Here is a 25,388-nt window from a genome sequence, read left to right on the forward strand (position 1 = left end):
CTGCTAAATCTGGTGCAAACATATTTTCATGTAACAATGATTAATGTAAATGCAAATTGTCTATAAATAATTTTTTTTTTAAATACATTTAAAAAAAAATAACACCAGAACCAGAGAGCGGGACAGCGCCAGTATATATATATATATATATCGCTGATGTACATCCTTCCACATTATCCACGTCACCAAATGCACGAATCACCCGCCTGGCCCCTATAAACACATCACACGGATCACCACCTAGAGAGTCACATTTAAAACTGCACAAATACAACTTATATTTAGAAGCACGAGGTGGATGGAACAGCTCCAACACACGGAACACAGTACCCCCACGTCCACAGGGAGAGGCCTGCATTAGAAGCCCCTCCGTCAGGCCGCACAGAGTGGTGGAAAGTAACTAAGTATTTTTACTCAAGTACAATATCGAGCTACTTGTACTGTACCTTACGTGAGTATTTTCATTTTTAGGGAACTTTACACTTTTACTCCACTACATTTCAAAGGAAATATTGTACTTTTTACTACTCCACTACATTTATCTGAACCCATCAGTTACTAGTTACTTTGAAGAAAATGATTTTGCATACAAAACATGGCAAAAATGTATGAAGATTATATACTTTCACATTTGAAACATGTCAACTTCAAGAGGACATAATCAGAGCATCATAACTGGACCACATACCATTTTAACATAACCTTTAGTGGTCAATGGTTCAAGTATTGAATGCTCCCAAGCACTAGAATACACAAACATCATGTAGAATGCATACCTTTACTTTAGATACTTATGTACATTCAATAGCAAATACTTCTCAACTTTTACTTAAGTAGAATTTCAATGGGAGGACTTTTACCAGAGTACTAATTTATCTGGGTATTTCTACTTTTACTTAACCCCGACGGGCCCGGTACAGGGCTGAGATTCATATCACGCCATAAATCGATCAATACAGAACGTATTAATTAATGTTGCGTTTCTTTTTCAAATGTAGCCAAGAGTAAAGACCCTAACCCTATCAAAACAGCAGTCAAAGTGTATATTTTCAGCACTACGTTTGTTTACCAATGATTTGAAGTGTTATTAGCTAAATATGAGTGTATACATATTTTGGCGCATCCCGACAGAAACCTGATGAATTAGACGCGAGGAAATGACACCGCCATTTTGTTTGTAGTCCTACTGTATGAGGAGAGGAGACCCAGGGCTTTCAAATTTCATAAAACTACACTTCCCAGCTCACGCCAGCCCCTGTCAATCATCTGACTCCAGCGTGAACTTTCTTTTTTCTATCTCACGGGTGGAACAAACCTGAACGTTATTGCCATAAAATAGAACGTAGTTTGCTTATTTACCTTTCTGTGAACGTCTAGAAAATAACCACGTCTCAATCTGATGAAAAATGGCGGAGCTATTAACATTACAAAAAAGTAACTGTACTTACAGTAGATTTCACTCACGGTCTTTGCTTCCCTGTGACGGGCGCCTGGTGGTACTAAATCCAGATCGAACTCTGCCATTGGAACGAGTAGATTTGGCCCGATCCATAGATGTGTGACTTGGCCATAATAAGGTAATTTATAGGCCTGATATTCTATATTCTATATTCATATTTCAAATTGCATGTGTCCGGATGGCAAAATTCAGTACTGAATCTACAAAACCCCCTGTAAATCATCTGCCCTTTATTAATTTGCTTAGACTTTTTGTAGACTTTATTTTCTTTATTATAATTTTTTTTTTATCTACTTTTTCTCCCCATTTTTCTATTTTTCTCCCGTCCCCAATTTCGTATTGTCCAATTCTACCCTCCCCTGTCTCGAACGCTGTTAGACCATGCCTCCCACAAGCCGGGTGCAATGTGGACGAAGCCTTGCATCACGTGTCCCCTCCGGTACACGAGGAGGCAGCCGTCTCATCTTTTCACCTGCACAGCGCCATCGCTCAGCGGCGAGGGTCTGCGTGGGAGGAACATGCCGCCCCCGTCGCTTCCTGATTCTACTGCGCAGGCGCACCAACCGACCTGTAGGAGTCGCTGTCCACAACGTCCGATCCCCACTCACCAGCTTCCAACCCCCTAATACTGCCAAATGTATTAGTATGAACGACCAGCCAAGCTGGTAGCAACGCAGAGAGCTGGGCTCGAACCCAGCATATCCTGCGTTGGTGGCGAGCGCCTTGCCCAGTGCGCCACCTAGCCTTTAAAAAAGAAAATTAAGACTTTTTGTAGACTTGATCTCAAGAAGGTGCTGAATGAGCTCAGTGGCAATTGTTCACGTCTGGTCAATGTTATCCCGGTGTTATTCACCGTCAAAGATGAAAACAATTCACTCAAGCCTAGTAACAGACACAATATTTCTGACACTGGGAAGGAATACATTCCCCTGAGATCCATAGATGTCCCTAGATACCAAGAACATGCAAATAGACCTTGTAGTAGTGGAGCAATCTTCCATTTACTTAGGTATGTATTTTTAGGCACATTTCCTGAAAATATGCCTAGGGGTTTAACCCTTTCACTGCCGCACTACCAAACGGTTAACCCTTTCACTGTGACAACACACAGAAGGTTAACCCTTTCACTGCCACACACAACAGCCGGTCAACCCTTTCACTGCCACACGACAGAAGGTTAACCCTTTACTATCACACTACAACCATCTGTAGTGTGCAGGGGTGCAGTCGTAATATCAGAAGTGCCTTTACGCTGTTTAAATGACGCCACGTGCACGCACGCTCCCGCGCATACATGTTCCCTCGCGTGCGTACAGAACAGATTATTATTATTATGCATAAATAGTAGGAAACATGTTTGTATAGGGAATTACTAGTTTTAGTTATAGTGATAGTAAAGTGATAGTTTATTTATTTTACCTTTATTTGACCAGGTAGTCACTTGAGATCAAAGATCTCTTTTTCGAGCAAGACCTGGCCAAAATGGCAGCAAAAACAAAAACAAACATACAAAATGGGGCAAGGGGATACATTTGAGCTGCAGCAAATTAGATTGAATAGTAAAGAGTTAACCTTCTGTCGTGTGGCAGTGAAAGGCCTAAGAGGTCAAGTAAAGGAACTGTGTATTTCTTCCACCACTGGCCACACACAATCTGTTTTTACCTGGACGGGGTACCTGTTATTTTGGGGGGAATACTGCCATCGCGCGAAAAGGATGAAGCCCAACCTCAAAGCAAACAACGCTTCAGCTTCAAAGCCACGCAGTGTGTTTACCACGACACAAACGGTCCGTTCTTGACTCGAGAGAGAAAACAGAGTCCTGCCTTCATTACCGGCCCGAACCGGCGCCCCCCTTTTGAAACGTGAGAGCGCTCATCATCGGATATATTTCAGTTTGCCCCCGACTTACACACACGCTTGCTATGAAAGAAAACAAAACCGTTGCACAATTGCCCCTCTCTAAACTAGAAATAATCATAACTTTAAGTTGACCTGATGTTGGAATATATTATACACTGACTGCACTGAAACCACCGAAAAGGCCAAGTTCCTGGTCTTTCAAGACCTCGCTGCGGTCTAACGTTGGTTTGTGTCAGGACTGTAAATAGGGAGGTGTAGTCTGACGTCACTTTGGACCGCCCGCGGGGTCCACCCGTTTAGGGATTTATCGTTGGGAAAATGGATTATCGGCTATTGTAACAATTCTCCCTCGTGAACATTGGCAAGCTTTCCATTTTTGCACAAAATGAGTTCCCTTCCATCACTAACATTATTGTTTAAGCATTTTTGGTTGAAATCAAATTCGACGATTCTTTTTTTACGATTAATTGCGAATATTTTCATGTTGAGCTATAGATTGTGGATAAATACGCACAGAAAGGTACACCGTGCAAATGTTCATGCTTTATTTGTTTTAAACGAGACGATTTAGAAATGGGCAATGGGGAAATACGTTGCAATTTTGCGAGGTGGACCGGCCGGAAACAGCAATGGCGTAACCACTACACCTCCCTATAGACCAGGAAGTAACCACTACACCTCCCTATAGACCAGGAAGTAACCACTACACCTCCCTATAGACCAGGAAGTAACCACTACACCTCCCTATAGACCAGGAAGTAACCACTACACCTCCCTATAGACCAGGAAGTAACCACTACACCTCCCTATAGACCAGGAAGTAACCACTACACCTCCCTATAGACCAGGAAGTAACCACTACACCTCCCTATAGACCAGGAAGTAACCACTACACCTCCCTATAGACCAGGAAGTAACCACTACACCTCCCTATAGACCAGGAAGTAACCACTACACCTCCCTATAGACCAGGAAGTAACCACTACACCTCCCTATTACCCATAACGTGGTGGACGTCAACGCTTTCCATCAGGAACACAAGACACTACTTTTATTTTTTTGATAGTACTGTCATGGGGCTACCCCATGCCCTGTAATGGTTGCCTGACAGTCTTAATTGGTTTAGCCCTGGTCCACACATTTAGCTCAGGCCTTTGCTCTGCCGTCGGTGTGTGAATGTGTGAGTGAATGGGTGAAATGTGAGGAACAAAATGTAAAGTGCGTTGGATAAAAGCTGTTATATAAACGCACCATTTACCATTTATAACAGCCGTACGTAAAAAACATATCAAGCGCTGTACATAGTGAGAAAGTGCCACAGACGCGCGCGCGCTCCGTCGAGGCAGCAGCGTGACCAACGTGACAAATGTATTGTTAACTAAATTCATCTTTTCAATATAAGTCTAGTAAATGTATGAATTAGTACATTTAATATAGTATGTTCTGATGAGTAAATAGGGGTGGGATTAAATAAGTGTATGCTTCTTCCCACTCCTTTTCAAATATGTAAATGACAAAAAAAAAGAAAAAAGATTTAGTTTGACTTTTTTTGTTTGTTCTTTGTTATTTTAAATTTGTTTATATACATTTATTATTTGAACGGCTTAAGGCTATATCTGTACTTGATGTTTGCTTGTTATGTTGTATATTTGAAATAAACTTCAATCAATCAATCAATCAAAAAATGGTTTAAAGAGAGGGTGCCACTGTGATGTCATGGTTTAAAGAGAGGATACCACTGTGATGTCATGGTTTAAAGAGAGGATGCCACTGTGATGTCATGGTTTAAAGAGAGGATACCACTGTGATGTCATGGTTTAAAGAGAGGATACCACTGTGATGTCATGGTTTAAAGAGAGGATGCCACTGTGATGTCATGGTTTAAAGAGAGGATGCCACTGTGATGTCATGGTTTAAAGAGAGGATGCCACTGTGATGTCATGGTTTAAAGAGAGGATGCCACTGTGATGTCATGGTTTAAAGAGAGGATACCACTGTGATGTCATGGTTTAAAGAGAGGATACCACTGTGATGTCATGGTTTAAAGAGAGGATACCACTGTGATGTCATGGTTTAAAGAGAGGATACCACTGTGATGTCATGGTCCAAAAAATTAAAAATAAAAAACCTTTTCTAGGCAAACCGACCTGCACAGTCGCCGCTCAGGAGGCTGACGGTGGGCGGGACGACGGCTCGGTCCAGGGAGTGCACGCCGGCCAGCGCCAGCCTCACTAGGCCGGTCTTGAGGGCCGCGGGCAGCAGGTGGAGCAGGAAGAGGGGCAGGTAGGTCAGGTAGCGCAGCTGGCAGAGGACGGGCGTCATCACGCGGCCCTGCGGCGACCGGGCCATGCGCTCGATGGTGGGGAACAGCAGGACGGCCTTCACCACCTGCAGAGGGGAACAGGGGGGGTCACAGGGGGAACAGGGGGTCACAGGGGGAACAGGGGGTCACAGGGGGTCACAGGGGGTCACAGGGGGAACAGGGGGTCACAGGGGGGAACAGGGGGTCACAGGGGGTCACAGGGGGTCACAGGGGGAACAGGGGGTCACAGGGGGAACAGAGGGTCACAGGGGGTCTCTTTTAAAGCAGGCCTGTTTCAAAATGATTTTGATTGTTAGTTTTTTTTTTTTTTTTTGCTGTTGTCTTTAATTTTCTGTTTATACTATGTTTTTAACTATGTTCTATTTTTATTTGATTTTTATTCTGTATTTTATTTTTTATTAATAATTATAAATCTTTTTTTTTTAACCCTGTAGCACTTTGGGATCCTAGTGAACGAAAAGTGCAATACAAATACAATTTATTATTATTATTATTACAGAGGGTCACCATGGATTATACAGCCTATGTGATTACGGTATATGTGACTGTCTTGTATGAATTTATGTATCTATGTATTTATTGTGGGGATTGGGAGGCGGGAGGGGGGCGTTTGATGTGTCATGTTGATGTCCCAGTGCTTAAATAACGTGCTGTACCGCAAACGATTACTACCAACCATCGTTGTGTGGCATTAAAGTATCTTGTGACTTGTTGTTGTTGTACAGGTAGAACTTTACTCCATCATGATTATTATATTTAGTACGTTAACCCATCATGATTATTATACAGTTAGTACTTTAACCCATCATGATTATTATACAGTTAGTACTTTAACCCATCATGATTATTATACAGTTTAACCCATCATGATTATTATACAGTTTAACCCATCATGTTTATTATAGTTAGTACTTTAACCCATCATGATTATTATACAGTTAGTGCTTTAACCTCTTAAGCCCGGAGCCCTATTTTCAGAAAATCCGCCTAAAAATACATACCTAAGTAAATGGAAGATTGCTTCACTTCTACATGAAAAACTGCCACTGAGCTCGTTCAGTACCTTCTTGAGATCACATGTACAAAAAATCTAAGCAAATGAATAAAGGGAAGATAATTAACACTTTGAACGCCACTAGGGGGAGACGGCAAATCCCCCACCGTGCCAGACTCTTAAACAGAATGTTTTGTAGATACAGTACTGAATTCTGCCAAATCCAGACACATGCAATTTGAAATATTATTATAGAATATAGAATAGCAGGCCTATAAATGACCTTATTATAGCCATGTTGCATGGATCGGGCCAAATCTACTCTTTCAAATGGCAGAGTTCAATTTGGATTTAGTATCACCAGGCGTGCAGCAAGAACCACCGCATATACTTCATGTATGTAAAACGATATTTGCATAAACTAATAATGTTTTGGTAAATTAACGACTATTAGAAAAATCGATGCCCATCCTTAAATGTTACCAAGCAAACACTGTGGGCTGGACACTAGGCTTGATAAACAAACTTTATTCCTTTCATGATTTACATATACCGTACTTTTCGCACTATAAGCCGCACCTGACTATAAGCCGCAGCAGCTAAATTGAATGATGTGTACATATATAAGCCGCACTGGACTATAAGCCGCAGGTGTTTTAATGTTTAATTACCATATGTAATTAGCATTGGGACACAATACTGTCGGACAAATAACAAGAATTAACTCATTTACAAGTTGTATTAAGTTTAGCAAATAAGGGAACAGATAAATAACATTTCAATGCAGTCAAAAAAGCAATATTTAGATTTTTACATCTTCGGGTTTGGTCACGTCGAGTCACATATAAGCCGCACCGTTATATAAGCCGCAGGGTCGAAAAATTGGGGGAAAAGCCACGGCTTATAGTCCAAAAAGTACGGTATATATTTTTTTGTTTTGCATATATATATATATTTCTTTTGTAAGGTTTTAAATTAGTACACTCATTTGAGTAGTGGAAAATGGGTAGGATTAAATAAGTGTATACTTCTTCCTACTCCTTTTCGAACATGTCAATTGAGTTACGTTTTGCTTTTGTTTTCCATTACATTTCTTGAATTTGATATTGTTTGTATTTATTTACATGTTCGAAATAAAGATTTCAAATAAAAAGAAAAAAAATCCAATCAAACACTGTGGGCTGAACACTTAGGGTTGATAAACAAACACGCTCTTTTAGGGTCACATACCTCCTCCCATAAAACGTTCATTTCTTGGCTCAGCAACAGTATTAAACGACAGGCTGCATTTCTCTCCTCTTTCTCTCTCACTAACTCTCAGTCGGCCTCCCCGGCTCGGGGGTCAACCGGCGTACAACAGCGCAGCGTGTGATTGGCTAAGAGTTTAACGAGCTCTATTATTATTCCCCTAAAGTACGTGTAACTAGAAGTATCTATTTGCAGGTTCACTCGGAGTACAGGGATGGGGGATGGTAAATGGTAAATGGCTGCTTTTTTATATAGCAGCTTTCATCCAAAGCGCTTTACAATTTGTGCCTCACATTTTACCCGTTCACTCACACATTCACGGCGGAGGCGACCACGCAAGGTGCCAACCTGCTCACCGGGAGAAATTAGGGGTTAAGTGTCTTGCTCAAGGACACATCGACACGCTGCCCGGGAGGAGCGGGAATCGAACCGGGAACCTCCGGATTGCCAGACGACTGCTCTACCTCCTGAGCCACTGTCGCCCCTGGGGGGGGGGGGGCACGATTACGGGCGACCAACTTGAATCACAGTTGTCTGTTCACAGGGTATACAACTACTTGTGTATGTAATGTGTAATATACAAAAATGTGAATACTCATTTTGTCGTCGATTACCATGGCAACGATTGGACGCTTGGAAACCAGTTAGCAGCGCCGGGTACAGTAGGTAGGCAGCATGTTGAAAGAGGAGCCCTGAGCTGCTCATACACTACTCTTGCCGTAATGGTTTGTTGACGTGGTTGATGTGCACTGCTGCAGCATATTTAGGAGTCTGATCTGACGGTCACAGAGCTGAGGGAGTGCACCCAGTTAGCTGTAAAAATCCATAGATTAGCCGCACAGTTATATAAGCCGCAGGGTCGAAAAATGGGGGGAAAACCGCGGCTTATAGTCCGAAAAGTACGGTATAAACAAACTACTGCTGTGAATATTCCAATAAAACAGACAGTTCTGAGTCAATCATACGTGTTTGTTTCGACATTTGCTGTGTGTTTACAGATGTATTGATGTGTGTTTACAGAATGGTGGTGTTGACAGCAGATGACAGGGACAGCAGTGGTCACTAGTTTACTAGTAGATGACTTTAGAGGTAAGACTGGTGATTTCTGACAAGTTCTACTAGAGTGAAATATCCTTTTAACCGTCAAGTATTTGTAATCTGATTTAAATTGGTTTTTGGTTTGTTTTTATAGTACAGTATCTGTAACAGATTACAGATTATTAACCCCACTGCACGTAATCTGTTGACCAAGTTTACAGGTTGAAAACCCGCCCAGACAGACAGACAGCCAGCCGAGGGGCGACCTGGTCATTCAAAAGCCACACGTGTTAGAGTTACTCAAAGCTATTGGCCTCAGAAAACAACACGAACCATATCCACCACTTGCTACGTAAATCCCCAACGTTGACATAAAAAAATAAATAGCTCGACATTGGCCTTTGCAAAGAAATACGATGATTCCGGCTGGTCTCTCTCTACTACGACAACGATTGATTTACGAACCACTCGTGAATATATCCACTGATAATATCCCAATATTGGGAGTAGAGTGTCGATTTCTCTTGGCCCCTGGGGGAACACATTCCTAGACCCCGGCCGATGCTGAACCCAAACAAATCATTTCCATGGATATTATGAGTCCATTTAGCTTGTCACGGTCTCGTCGTTGTCGGGTCGTAAATGTTTTACTGCGGTCCCGGTGACCCGGCTGTGAGGCGGGCCAAGTGTGCGAGGAGGTGTTTCTCCATACTTCCAGTCCCGGGGAATCGGCACGTCATTTAGCTCCGCCGGATCTGCGAGATGAAAAGCCTATATTACAGGCAGTGGTGCAGTGGTGATTTTATCTTATTTTATTGTTTTTTTCCCGGGCAGTCCGGCAGAGAGAGAGAGGAAGTATGGGAGGATAGAAGGGGGGGGGGGAAGACATTCGGCAAAGGTCGCCGGGTCCGGGAGTCGAACCCGCGTTACGGCCGTGTTGCACCGCAGCGCTGTACGTGGTGCGCCACCCTGTTTTAATGACGACACGTGCACGCGCGCTCCCGTGCGCATAAATGTTCCCTCGCGTGCGCACAGAACAGCTCCGACCAGCATTATGATGATTATAATGATTATTATGTTCAAGTTCAAGTTTCTTTATTAGTTGTCATACAGTACAGAATACTTGTATACAAAATGATTCTTTCTGTTACGCTCCAGAGACTGTGCTAGACAAGAATAGATAAGTATAAAATAAAATAAGTATAGCAAGTATAAAATAGAAGTCACGTACGTGGACACAAGTGTTCAGTATGTACATATGTACAATGTTCAATGCAAAGTAGAAGTAACTGACTTACCATACAATATACTATACAATATACTAATGTACAATATACTATACAGTGCAAAGCAGAAGTGGGATGAGGTACAATTTAGGTACAATTTACAGTAAGGTGTACTGAGGTATGGGTTGTAGTGCAAATTCTTTACCAATAAATATAACGTGTGTTTAGGTGTTCTAAAGTGGTTAAAGTGGGTGCTGCAGTGAGTTGTTTGTTTAAAGTGAGTGTGTGCGTGTGGATGTGTGTGCTGAGAGTGCATTTGATGGTTGTTACATAGTGTTATTGTTCGTTGAGCTATTTTATGTGCATAAATAGTAGGAAACATGTTTGTATAGGAAATGACTAGTTTTAGTTTAGTTTTTGTAAATATTGCCTTGAAATAGAGAAGCTGAAAAAGGTAGCAGGATGTGTAGCCTTCAATATATAAATAAATGATGTCAACAGATAGGCAGGGCCTATACGTCAGACACAAGAGAATAAAGACGACGCCTAATTGCCTCTAGGAATGGAATGTAACACATTGCAGTCACAGTGTACAGTATGTGAGGACGTATTTGAACACACCTGACGACCTGAGCTATTGTTGCTATGCAAGGTAGCCAGGTGGCCTATATTCGAATACCAACCGTTTTGTGCGTTTTGCTAATCCGATTGGCCACTGACGTTTCTGGTCATGTGACATGTGCACCAATCGTGTGACGGCAAGTTCTTTCGGCGGTTAAGCTTAGGCGACTCTTTCGAAGTTGGTTAAGGTTAGAGTTTGTCTTAGAGCAGGGCGATAGAACGCCAGCCCTGATTCCAAACTCTAACCTTAACCAACTTCGAAAGAGTCGCCTATAAGCTTAACCAGTGATAAACTAGGCGTTAGGTCGTTTGCAGGCTGTTCGACGCGGAAATGGGCAAAGACACAGCTCGTCACGCGATTGGGCGCACATGTCACATGACCAGAAACGTCAGTGGCCAATCAGATTCGCAAAACGCACAAAACGGTTGGTATTCGAATAGACGCAGCCAGGTGGGTACTTGGCGCACGAGTCGAGTGGAACGCATTCTTGTGTGCACACGCATGCTCCTGCTCAAAGAAGTTCGGTACACCGTGCAGCCCTGTCCCATGAGCACTGCATGCCTGATTAATTATAGGCTTTACATCTCGCAGAATCATGAACTAACCTTCAGCTCGGGGTCCCTCTTCATCATCTCCAGGATGATGTAGCAGCCAATGGAGTGGCCCAGCAGCACCAGGCTGGTTTCCCGGGGAACGTGCTTCCTGAGGAAGGCCAGCTTGTGCTCGATCTGCCCGTCCAGACCGAACACGTCGTCGCCCCCTGTGGCCACGGAGGGATCTGCTGGTCAGAAAACACATTATAGAGCGAGTTCAGTTGGTAATTCGTGGGACAATTGAAAACTATTGTGACACGTGAAAATGTGTTTGATATGTTGTGTTGTGTATGATGTGTTACTAAATGATATTTAGTAAATTGAGTGTTTCTGATTCAGATTTCCCCTCCCACATACACACACACATTCATTTTACATTTACATTTAATCCTTTAGCTGACGCTTTTATCCAAAGTGACTTACAAGTTTTGTACAACAAGTCAGCAGGAAGGGCACAACTCTATCAGCTGAGTAACAATGTTCATCAAAGTGTTGAGTGCTACAGTGTAGGTTAGTTTATTAGGACAAGTGCATGACAGTAAGGTTAGTTAGGGTTATAGTTATATATATATGTCAGTTTATCGCGTTAATTAGATTAATTAATTACACATTATATATATAAAAAAAAAACATGTAATATTTTTTTTTCTTTTTATCTCATTCATTCCATAAGAACGTAGAATAAACATTTAAAATATATTTTTTTAAATGATCCATTTGCATGTTCTTGGTATCTGATTCTAGGGACATCTATGGATCTCAGGGAATGTATTCCCAGTGTCAGAAATACTGTGTCTGTTACTAGGCTTGAGTAGATTGTAATGAACCAAATGAGAATATCAATAAAACATTTTTTGTTTTTTTGTTTACTGAATAACCATGCTAAAATTTACCAGACCTAAGCAAATGAATAAAGGGAAGATGATTAAACAGAAGGTTTTGTAGATACAGTACTGAATTCTGCCATCCGCACACATGCAATTTGAAATATGATTATAGAATATAAAATATCAGGCCTAAAATGGTTATGCGATTAAAATGCCATTAATTAGATAATTTAATTTTTTCATTTCAGATAATGATTGAAGAAGTGCGTCTTTAGTCGATGGCGAAAGATTGGTCGGGTTTCGGCTGTCCTAACTGTGGTGGGAAGTTCATTCCACCATTGTGGGGCAAGGACTGAGAATAGGCAGCTTCTCTTTGATGACCCTCCCGGAGCTCGGATAGGAGTGGGTCTGAGGCGGCCAGAAGATGCAGAGTGTAGGGGTCTTGAGGGTGTGTAGTTAGAGACCATTGACCGGAGGTAGGCGGGAGCCGTTCCCTTTGCTGTGTGATATGCCAGGTCGAGGGCCTTGAAGCGGATTTGTGTGGCGATGGGGAGCCAGTGCAGGTCCCTAAGAAGTGGGGTGACATGGGTCGACTTCGGTAGGTTTGAGATCAGGCGGGCGGCTGCGTTCTGAATGAGTTGAAGAGGCTTGGTGGCAGTGGCCGGTAGGCCAGCAAGCAGTGCGTTGCAGTAGTCGAGGCGGGAGATGACTGTTGATTGGACGAGGAGTTGGGTGGCTTCTTTTGTCAGGAAGGGGCGGATCCTTCTGACGTTGCTCAGGAGGAATCTGCAGGTTCTGGTTGTCGCTGCGATGTGAGCAGAGAAGTTCAACTGGTCGTCGAGGACAACACCAAGGTTCTTGGCGGTCGGGGACGAGGCCACGGCTACATTCTCCACTGTGATGGAAAGGTCGGTCGGGGGAGGGAATTGGCGGGCAGGTGAAGCAACTCTGTTTCGCTTAGGTTCGGTTTGAGGTGGTTGGTCGTCATCCACGCGGAGATCGTGTCGGACAGACAGGCCGAGATCCGCTCAGAGACATGGATATCTGAGGGAGGAAAGGAGAGGAAGAGTTGAGTATCATCGACATAGCAGTGATACGAGAAGGCACGAGACGTGACAATGTTACCTAGAGATTTGGGGGGTCTAGGAGGTCATTCTGTAAGAGATAATCAGTAAGTTGGTTGGACACATCATGTTCAAGTGAGAGAAGAGAGACAGGACGATAGTTATCTATGACGGTGGAGTTCATGGTTGGTTTCTTTTATGAGCGGTGTGACTCTGGCTTGTTTTGGGGAGGTGGGGACCGCCCCCGAGTTGAGGGAGGAGTTGATGGTTGCAGTTAGGAATGGGGGGATGTCTGGTGCTATGGTCTGGAGGAGTGGGGAGGGTATCTGGTCCAGCTGGCATGTAGTGGGACGGTTTGATACCAGTGTCAGTAGGCGCCAGTGTAGGTGTCTGTAATGGGAGAGAAAGATGACAGAGTAAAAGATGAGGTTCTTGATTCAACATTTGGAATGGGTGGGGGTTGGGAAAAACAGCTGCAGATGTTCTCCACTTTTTCCTCAAAAAAATTACAAAGTCTTCGGCAGAGAGAGAGGAGGGGGGAGGGGATGGAGGGGGAGTGAGGAGGGAGGACATGGTGGCGTGCAGTTTGAAAGAAAGACGCGTTGGTTTTGGAGAAAGCTGACAAGAGGTTGTGATAGGTGGTGATGTCACCAGTGAGGCGTGTCTTTTTATATACTTCCTCTCGGCTGCTCTCAGGACCCGTCTGACCATGTAATCGCAGCGTCCCGGGTTCAAATACAATCCAAGACCTTTGGCATCAGAGCGTAGCGGTCGTGGCGGGGGCGAAGCTCTTGGGTCAAAAGGTACTCAGTCTACGCTGGGGGGGGGGGGGGCTATAGGACGCCATCAGAGACCTCTGGGACACTCGAGGAAATGTCCTCCAAGACACAGAGAGCCATACTTGTAGCAGCTGGGGCCTCCTCTCCTTCTCCAGGGGACCGGGGACCACATTTAAGACTGGTGGTCATTATTAACCATTAATACAGGCTGGATGGGGGCGCCATGGTGGCGCACCACGTACAGCGCTGCGGTGCAACACGTCCGTAACGTGGGTTCGACTCCCGGACCCGGTGACCTTTGCCGAATATCTTCCCCCTCTATCTCCCATACTTCCTCTCTCTCTCTCTGCCGGACTGCCCGGAGAAAAAACAATAAAAAAAATTCTCCCAAAAACATAATAAAAATAAATAAATAAATATATATACAGGCTGGATGAAGAGGGTGGTGGTGGACAACCTTCCGATTATGGATAAACAAACACACGAAATGAGAGAGAGGGGGGTGGGGGGGGGGGAGCGCATTGAAGTCGCTATTTCAGATCTTCCCGGTGGAAGATGTGTTCCTGACACAGGGGCAGTTTCCCCCACCTCCCCCCCCCACCCCTCGACACTTTGATGACTGTGAAAATATGTTAGCGCAAATACAGGGGGAGAGCGTTCTCCCCCCCCCCGTGCCAAAGTCAATAAGCCATCCCCAGGTCACCGTACCTCCTCCCCACCACCAGACCCCCGGACCACGTTCATTCAGCTTGTCAGGGCACGTTTGGCAGACTAACTGGAGTAATAGTGGTGCCTCTTGCTCTTGCTGATATGGTTTTTTAAGTGCAAACTATTACTATCCAGAGCACTGAAACGCTTGGTTGGAAAATGATTTCCCCCTTTCTTTCTTTCTTATTTTTTTTTCACTTTATTGAAGCTATTTATTTTATTAAAGTGTCATATATATATATATATACCTGGAACGGTTCTTCTGGTTATAAACTACAGTCCGTATTTACTGCACATTTGCGAGCGAGCCTTAGCAGTAATTGCCTCAGCATCTGTGCTGCCTTTCCCAGCGCCAAGATTATTATGTTGTGCAGGGTAACGTGTCGAAGTCCATCTTATTCCTTATTGTCCAATTAATCACAATCTGCACTCATTCACTTTTTTCTTTTGATTTTCATAGCGTTTTTGTTCATTCGTTCAGCCCAGTCTCCTCGACCCTAACAGACCCTCATCAAGTTTATAAGAGTTTACACCCTTTCTTTTTCGTATATCTTTATATCCAGAGTTAATTATATTGTTAATGTTTACACTGTTTATCTTTCTTATATCTTTATATCCAGAGTTAATTATATTGTTTACACTGTTTATATTTCATATATCTTTATATCCAGAGTTAATTATATGGTTTACACTGTTTATCTTTCTTATATCTTCATATCCAGAGTTAATTATATTGTTTACACTGTTTATCTTTCTTATGTCTTTATATCCAGAGTTAATTATATTGTTTACACTGTTTATCTTTCTTATATCTTCATATCCAGAGTTAATTATATTGTTTACACTGTTTATCTTTCTTATAACTTTATATCCAGAGTTAATTATATTGTTTACACTGTTTATCTTTCTTATGTCTTTATATCCACAGTTAATTATATTGTTTACACTGTTTATCTTTCTTATATCTTCATATCCAGAGTTAATTATATTGTTTACACTGTTTATCTTTCTTATATCTTTATATCCAGTTAATTATATTGTTTACACTGTTTATCTTTCTTATAACTTCATATCCAGAGTTAATTATATTGTTTACACTGTTTATATTTCATATATCTTTATATCCAGAGTTAATTATATGGTTTACACTGTTTATCTTTCTTATATCTTCATATCCAGAGTTAATTATATTGTTTACACTGTTTATCTTTCTTATATCTTTATATCCAGAGTTAATTATATTGTTTACACTGTTTATCTTTCTTATATCGTTATATCCAGAGTTAATTATATTGTTTACACTGTTTATCTTTCTTATATCTTCATATCCAGAGTTAATTATATTGTTTACACTGTTTATCTTTCTTATATCTTTATATCCAGAGTTAATTATATTGTTTACACTGTTTATCTTTCTTATATCTTTATATCCAGTTAATTATATTGTTTACACTGTTTATCTTTCTTATATCTTTATATCCAGAGTTAATTATATTGTTTACACTGTTTATCTTTCTTATATCTTTATATCCAGAGTTAATTATATTGTTTACACTGTTTATCTTTCTTATATCGTTATATCCAGAGTTAATTATATTGTTTACACTGTTTATCTTTCTTATATCTTTATATCCAGAGTTAATTATATTGTTTACACTGTTTATCTTTCTTATATCTTCATATCCAGAGTTAATTATATTGTTTACACTGTTTATCTTTCTTATATCTTTATATCCAGAGTTAATTATATTGTTTACACTGTTTATCTTTCTTATATCTTTATATCCAGAGTTAATTATATTGTTAATGTTTACACTCTTTATCTTTCTTATATCTTTATATCCAGAGTTAATTACATTGTTTACACTGTTTATCGTTCTTATATCTTCATATCCAGAGTTAATTATATTGTTTACACTGTTTATCTTTCTTATATCTTCATATCCAGAGTTAATTATATTGTTTACACTGTTTATCTTTCTTATATCTTCATATCCAGAGTTAATTATATTGTTTACACTGTTTATCTTTCTTATATCTTTATATCCAGAGTTAATTATATTGTTTACACTGTTTATCTTTCTTATGTCTTTATATCCACAGTTAATTATATTGTTTACACTGTTTATCTTTATATCCACAGTTAATTCTATTGTTTACACTGTTTATCTTTCTTATATCTTCACATCCAGAGTTAATTATATTGTTTACACTGTTTATCTTTCTTATATCTTTATATCCAGAGTTAATGATATTGTTTACACTGTTTATCTTTATATCCACAGTTAATTCTATTGTTTACACTGTTTATCTTTCTTATGTCTTTATATCCAGAGTTAATTATATTGTTTACACTGTTTATCTTTCTTATATCTTCATATCCAGAGTTAATTATATTGTTTACACTGTTTATCCTTCTTATAGCTTTATATCCAGAGTTAATTATATTGTTTACACTGTTTATCTTTATATCCACAGTTAATTATATTGTTTACACTGTTTATCTTTCTTATATCTTCATATCCAGAGTTAATTATATTGTTTACACCGTTTAGGAAGCGTCTGGGATGGAAGGAAGCGTCACCTTGGATCATGTCCATGCAGTCAGGGGGCTCACAGTGGCCCGCGTGGCTGACGGCCCACACCGGGTGGCGCTGTCCGAACGTGCTGTGGAGAGTCTGCATGAAGGTTCTGTAGAAGCCCACCACACCCGGGTTACCTGCATGGAAACAGCACATCGGTATGGCTGTTAGTTACAGAAACAGGATGCTGATGATGTCCCGCCCTCCCAATCCCCCCCCGCGCGTCTATGCTTTTACCAAACGGTTCGTGTTTCCGCGTTCCCGTTTTGCGCTCTGATTGGCCATGCACGCTTCTGGTCATGTGACATGTGCGCCCAATCGCATGACGCACCCATTTCCGCCTCGACCAGCAGCAAACTACCTAACGCCTACGATCCATACTCTAACCTTAACCAACTTCGAAAGAGTGCCAAAGCTTAACCGTCCAAAGTACTTGCCGCCACACGATTGGGCGCACATGTCACATGACCAGAAACGTCAGTGGCCAATCAGAGCGCAAAACGGGAACGCGGAAACACGAACCGTTTGGTAAAAGCAATCAGGCCCCCCCGCGGGTGTTCCGCGCATGTTGATGTGAATTTATGTGTGCCATTATTTTATTATTATTTTATATTTATTTATCCTTTATTTATCCAGGAATGTCCCATTGAGATACAAGATCTCTTCTTCCAGAGAGTCCTGACTACCAAATGTTAGTTATTTATTACTACCAAATGTAATAATTGTGGAATATTACTATAATGAGCTGTATGTGTATGAACCAAGCCTCTATGTGAAGCACTTTGGTTGACAAGTGTCATGTCTAAATGTGCTATTTAAATAAATACATTTGATTGATTGATTGATTGATTGAAACACGTGTGACCGCGCTAAGAGACTCACGTCTGGACGTCAGATTGCCATATTATTATCACAGTTGGAATGGTGAAGAACATATTTACTGTAACAGCTAAACAGTTATAGTATCTCTAAATAGTAAAAACCTTTGTTTAAAAAAGGCAGTTTGTGAGGCCTAGTACCTGACTGCCAAGGTGTTAAAAAATGCAGGCAAACTTTAGACTGGATTTTCTCCGTTTTTCTCTGCTCTGAGACTTGAGGTTTAACTACATTCTAATAAGCACAGTATCATTTGAAAGCTTACATTCTGTACTTTCATAATCTGTAAAATAAATATATATGAAAAATGAGCGAGGGAGACTTGTGCCACAAACTGCTGGGCTCGGTCACATATAGGCTATATACACTGTAAATCACGTCACGATACAGTAGAGTAGACCATCACTCAGAATTATACACATCTGTAAATTGGCCATTGTTACACTCTCGACGAGAAATGAATTGGCTTACGATCATTTACAAAACCCCCCTTGGTCTGACCCCTTCTTATCCGTCATCTACTCCCTATAACCCCAGAGCTGCTCACCATATCTCGCTCCTTTCAATTGACTGCTCCCAGCAGTTGGAACGAGATGCAAGACACTTTGAAAATGGACAAATTGATCCCCCCTCGCTACTTTTAAGGACTCTATCACAGAGTTGCACACACCTGCTACTGTCACCCATCCTTTTAACTACTGTAATCTGTCTGTATTACATACCATGTAATTATCTTCCCTTACCTCTGTGATGTATGTATGTTTGTTTGTTATATGTATGATTTATATAAAAAAAAATTGTCCCCTTCGACGGGACCTTTTGTCCTCTCGCCAGGCCGTGATTGTGATTATGAATTTGTTCTTAATTTGACCTGCCCAGTATTATAAACCAATAAATACCAAAAAAAACAGAGTATAAAAGTGAAATAAGCTAAGATTCTTGTATCACCCTAGATAGAAAAATGAGAAATGAGAACCAATTTCTTTTAGAATACTGTTTTGGAGTCTTAATTTTGTTAAGAATATAGGACAGGCATGTATACGCATTATGCTTCAGTCTGTAATACCTGTCACTGCCTGAATCAAATATTGTTAAATGATTGTGTATGTTGTATTGTGTGATGACTAAATAAACTACTACTACTACTACTACTACTACTACTACTACTACTACTACTACTACTACTACTACTACTACTACTACTACTACTACTACTACTACTACTACTACTACTACTACTACTACTACTACTACTACTACTACTACTACTACTACTACTACTACTACTACTACTACTACTACTACTACTACTACTACTACTACTACTACTACTACTACTACTACTACAACTACAAGAGCAAATTGGAACGCTTCACATGCGGAGGAAGGGGGCGAAGGTGTCGGGTCCGAAGCAGCAGCGGAATCAAGGAGGCCAACGAAGAAAACACTTAGTAAACTCAACTATTTGCATTAGTCATTTCATTCGCGGGAAAAAAAGGGCCGTTTGGACTCCAGTCCAGGTTCAGACGACTTCCAGCCGGCGCATATTTTCATTCATGTATCCTGAGTCATTAATCAGAGGGTCTGGACACGGCGGAGGGAGAGGGGAGCCACAGCGAGGTGAGGCGAGCGACAGGACCTCTCAGTCTCAACACTGTCTTGTGGACAAGCTGCCTCTGAACTGGACCCAGTCGGTCTTATCATGATGTTTAACCCTTTCACTGCCGTGCTACAGAAGGTTAACCCTTTCATTGCCACACTACAGAAGGTTAACGTTAACCCTTTCATTACCACATTACAGAAGGTTAACCTTTCACTGCCACACTACAGAAGGTTAACCTTTCACCACGGGCGGCAGTGTTAAGTGCCTTGCTCAATGGCACTTTATCTTTCCAGCTAATCTGGGGATTTTAACCGACAACCTTCCAGCCATCAACAGGCCCCCCTGCGCTCAAAGCAGGGTTTCCTCCCTGTGCGCTGGCTTTCAGACGCTGTACTTTTGAAATTGGAAATGGCTGCACCGTTTTTTTCCAATACCCGATCCACCTATTTGAGTGATATCGGGGCCGATATCCGATATCAATATCGGATCGGTGCATCCCTAGTATAAATAAAGGTTTGAAGTGAAACGAGATGAATGCCATCCTGCAGGACTGTCTAAATATCAGCGGTTATTAAAGACCAAAGCAATTTTCTAAGAAATAACTGATTCTGCAAGGGAGGGAGATGACTTAAAGTTCTTAGCTGATTAGGACCATAAAGATGTATTAATCAACTAACTGGTTGGGGGGGGGGGGGGGGGGTAAAAGGAATCCCCCCTGGGTCTGTCATATATATGTAGAAAGGTTCCTTTACTACAGAGAATAATGAGCTCACAGACGTTATTGCCAGGCCAGAGATATAGCCAGAGTGGGGGGGGGGGGGGAGATAGGTCAGAGACACACGAGGAGGGGAGAGAGAGGGGGAGAGGGAGAGAGAGAGAGAGAGAGGTTTATGTTTTCAGAGGAACAATGTTTTCAAACTTTGTTTGAATTCTTATCTAAAGATGGTAAAGTGTTGTGTTCACTCATAGTTAAAGACAGTAGAGATTGAGTACTTTATTATCTAAAGATGGTAAGTTAGAGTGTTGTGTTCATTCATAGTTAAAGACAGTAGAGGTTGAGTACTTTATTATCTAAAGATGGTAAGTTAGAGTGTTGTGTTCATTCATAGTTAAAGACAGTAGAGGTTGAGTACTTTATTATCTAAAGATGGTAAGTTAGAGTGTTGTGTTCATTCATAGTTAAAGACAGTAGAGGTTGAGTACTTTATTATCTAAAGATGGTAAGTTAGAGTGTTCTGTTCATTCATAGTTAAAGACAGTAGAGGTTGAGTACTTTATTATCTAAAGATGGTAAGTTAGAGTGTTGTGTTCATTCATAGTTAAAGACAGTAGAGGTTGAGTACTTTATTACCTAAAGATGGTAAGTTAGAGTGTTGTGTTCATTCATAATTAAAGACAGTAGAGGCTGAGTACTTTATTACCTAAAGATGGTAAGTTAGAGTGTTGTGTTCATTCATAGTTAAAGACAGTAGAGGTTGAGTACTTTATTATCTAAAGATGGTAAGTTAGAGTGTTGTGTTCATTCATAGTTAAAGACAGTAGAGGTTGAGTACTTTATTATCTAAAGATGGTAAGTGAGCCATAAATGTAAGTTTCAGTATTCTCTATGGTTTATGGTGTTGTATTGTTCATTGTACTGTCACTTTAAGTGGTGGGCGTGTTCACTGGGGTTTGGCAGCAATAGTAGTGTTCATATGGGATTTCATTCACCTTTTCACTTGTGTAGACATTTTCCAGAGAGAGGAGGTGAGCTCAGGGAGCGTACCTTTTTTAGTGGCCGCAAGTTCGCAACAACGCAAGAGGGCAACAGTACCAGCTTACATATTTTACGCGTGTTTCATTAAGTGAAACAATAAATAGTTTAAACACATATTCTGGCTGGAAACTGAATTAATATACGATACGCGCCAGTGTTTATACTCCTCTGTCCGACAGCCTACATGTAGCCACAACAGTACAGTAAGTAGAGTGTTGTGTTTACTCAGAGTTAAAGACAGGGTTTCTTATGGTTTTATTTATGATATACATTCACACACCAAGTGATATAGCTTAACTTCACAACTGTAAATCCACCGGCTGTGTATTTAAACAGAGTTAAACGATTCGTCAGTGCAAGGGTTCAACTGTAGTTCTTTAAACGATTCGTCAGTGCAAGGGTTCAACTGTAGTTCTTTAAACGATTTGTCAGTGCAAGGGTTCAACTGTAGTTCTTTGAACGATTAGTCAGTGCAAGGGTTCAACTGTACTTTGAACGATTCGTCAGTGCAAGGGTTCAACTGTACTTTAAACGATTCGTCAGTGCACGGGTTCAACTGTACTTTGAACGATTCGTCAGTGCAAGGGTTCAACTGTACTTTGAACGATTCGTCAGTGCAAGGGTTCAACTGTACTTTGAACGATTCGTCAGTGCAAGGGTTCAACTGTACTTTGAACGATTCGTCAGTGCAAGGGTTCAACTGTACTTTGAACGATTCGTCAGTGCAAGGGTTCAACTGTACTTTGAACGATTCGTCAGTGCACGGGTTCAACTGTACTTTAAACGATTCGTCAGTGCAAGGGTTCAACTGTACTTTAAACGATTCGTCAGTGCACGGGTTCAACTGTTCAACTGTAGTTCTTTGAAACGAGCCGAGCTAACAATCATGACCCCTGGCTCCACCTGAATTAGCACCTTTTGACGGACAGTTTTTCTGAGGAGAGATGGCCCCTTGGCACAACCACACAGAGAGGTGTTTCTGAGGAGAGATGGCCTTGGTGGCACAGCCACACAGAGAGAATTAATGAGCTTCGACCTAAACAAGTTTAACGTCAGTCAGCGTTGCGGCGGAATTCCCCTTTCCTCATCGTTGTCATCGGGAACTCACACGGCCTAATTTGGAATAAGTTCCCACAGAGCGGTCGCAAAACTGCCAATATGTGTTAGGCTGAGAAGGCCAATCAATTCCTTAAACGCTCTCGGATATATATATATATATTTCTTTTTACCGCAACATCATTTGCTGAGATTTACGACCGCGAGCCTGAATCCCCCCGTGGTGGCAGATTCATTCAAAGAAAAGAAAAAGTCTCTCTTTCCCAATCCGTAATTTTCTCTCTCTCTCTCTCTGACCTCTCTCTCTCTCTCCTCTGTCCCCCCTCCCTCCCTCCCTCCCCGGCTCTATAAATTGTGAGGCAGCGAGAGCGCAACATAAAACAGACCCCCTCCCTCCCCCGTGAGCCCCGAGCGCTCCGCGGGGCTGGCTGGCCTGGGCGCCGCACGGATGACGTATCTGGCCGGTGAGATGCACTTCAACACGTCTGACACCGACCAGAGCGCTGGTTAGCAACACAACAGGATATGGAGGAGAGGGAGAGAGAGAGGGAGAGAGAGAGACACGGAGAGAGAGATGGGGGGGAGAGGGGGAGAGGGAGAAAGAGATGGGGAGAGAGAGGAGGGAGAGAGAGAGAGAGAGAGAGAGAGAGAGAGAGAGAGAGAGAGAGAGAGAGAGAGAGAGAGAGAGAGAGAGAGAGAGAGGGACTTTTGATATTCTTTATTAACACATCCAGTGCCGTTCACGAGAGGTCACTGTGGGCCGTGTGTGCCAGCGCTGTAATGAATACATGCCGGTGTTTGCAGTGCTAAAACTACATTAAATATTATAGCTATGGATCTGAGTTTCTTCCGGTCAAGATGCAAAAACCTGATGATTTTTTCATCCATACATTCCCGTTTTATACCATGGTAAATAGGGCTGCAACGATTAGTCGACATAATCGACGATGTCAATTATAAAAAATCGTAGACGAGATATTGTTGCGTCGATTAGTCATAAAAAAAATAATAAATTATTAATCTTTATTTTTTTTTTGCACTACCTATCTTTGTGAAAGTGGCTTCTCAGCTCTGGTCCAGCTGAAGACTTCTTAGCTTAACATAACAGACCGACAGTAAGTTTGGGGGAACTAATGGGATAACTGGGGATGTTGTTTGGTCCTGACAAGAGTCTCAAAGCAACTCTGAGGTCATGCTCAATGTCCAATCTGTTCCTCTGCTCTGTCTTCAGCTGGACCAGAGCTGAGAAGCCACTTTCACAAAGATAGGTAGTGAAAAAAAATAAAATAAAAAAATTATATATATATATATATTTTTTTTAATAAGTATAATTGTTTTTCGATTAGTCGACTAATCGAAAAAATAATCGACAGATTAGTCGACTACCAAAATAGTCATTAGTTGCAGCCCTAATGGTAAATATGAGTATAGTTTTAGAGTAATTCTGTGTAATCCCAGGAAACGCCGCTAAACAGCGTTTTAGTGCATTTCACTAGGAACCGTGCCATTCCTCGCTTGGATCAACAATCAATCTGAAATCAACGCTAGATTATCGGTATTATGTTTCATCATACGTGCATGAAAGGGTGGGGGGGGGGGGGGGGGGGTTCTATGCTTTGACCGTCACCAATGGAATACGTTACACAGTACATTACAGACACACGCTCCGATCGCCGTTCATGACTCCACGAACATGAACATGAATAACCTATCGAACAATTATAAGTAGGGATGCACCGAATGGGAAATTCTTGGCCGAAACCGATACCGAAAATAGAAAACAGTTGGCCGAAAACCGAATGCCGAAAGGCCGAAAATGATTCATAGAATAGATATTTTTTTTACCAATGTTGTGGAACATTATGATTATGGAAAAATATAGGATTTTGGCTAAACTTAACTTAAATAATAAATAATCACTATTATGGGTCCATAAAACATTTATTCAGCACTTCTGAATGCATACAGCACATTAATTCCATCTTTTCTCTGGCTGCCGCGGCGGACATCTGTGCTCTACTGAGCGCACCTTTCTAGTCCCCAGTTGAATGTGCTCTCTTGACTCGGCACAGTAGACGCGCGACGTGTATGCTTGAGAAAGATTATATTATCAACGACAGACAGCGTCAATGTGAGAAACACTACCCCCCCCCCCTTGTGATTAACCACGACGGGCATATAGTAAATAAGGATGTTAAAGACGCATTTATTGGATGCGTTGCGCGCAGAGTTTACATAGAAACAGCGCGACTCCCGACAGCGCGACATCATCACAACAACACGCGTTAGGTTACAGGTTGTTTCTGTTTCGGTATTATATTTTCGGTGAAAAAACTCTTTTGGCCGAAAGCCGAAAGGCCATTTTTTGCCATTTTCGGCCGAAAACTTTCGGTAGCCGAAATTTCGGTGCATCCCTAATTCTAAGGTAGTTTTAAGTTATTTCTCCGGCAGCGACGTGCGCTAATATGGATTCCGGCAGAGTGCGCGCAGCACAGCACAGCACCGCTGTTGAATTTTTTTTCAGGGGAAACACTGGTACAACATATTGCATTCACCGGTCCCCAGGCATTCATGAACACACCAACATCATGTCTCAGTGAAAAATACATGCACTTAACCTAAGGCGTGCAGATATCATACCCCTCAACATAGGCACTGATTCCGTAGGACCAACACCCCTGATCCTATTCCTACGGGTCAGCCAAATGGAGAGAGAGAGCAAGAGAGAGAGCAAGAGAGAGGGAGAGCAAGAGAGAGAGAGAGCAAGAGAGAGA

General features: G+C 41.7%; 1 protein-coding gene across 2 annotated transcripts in view; it reads right to left on the reverse strand.

Annotated features, from left to right (window-relative positions):
* ldah (lipid droplet associated hydrolase) overlaps positions 1 to 25,388 on the reverse strand; it is a 58,209-nt gene that overhangs the window by 6,618 nt on the left and 26,203 nt on the right. For both annotated transcript variants that reach the window (XM_084309442.1, XM_084309443.1), the window contains exons 3-5: positions 17,326 to 17,460; positions 11,376 to 11,548; positions 5,467 to 5,707 (exon numbers count right to left, since the gene is read on the reverse strand). In XM_084309442.1, coding sequence (XP_084165568.1) covers positions 5,467 to 5,707; positions 11,376 to 11,548; positions 17,326 to 17,460 — 549 coding nt within the window. The remainder of the gene's footprint in view (positions 1 to 5,466; positions 5,708 to 11,375; positions 11,549 to 17,325; positions 17,461 to 25,388) is intronic.

This window comes from Notolepis coatsorum, assembly GCF_963971535.1.
Source record: "Notolepis coatsorum genome assembly, chromosome: 3".
NCBI classification, from domain to species: Eukaryota; Metazoa; Chordata; class Actinopteri; order Aulopiformes; family Paralepididae; genus Notolepis; species Notolepis coatsorum.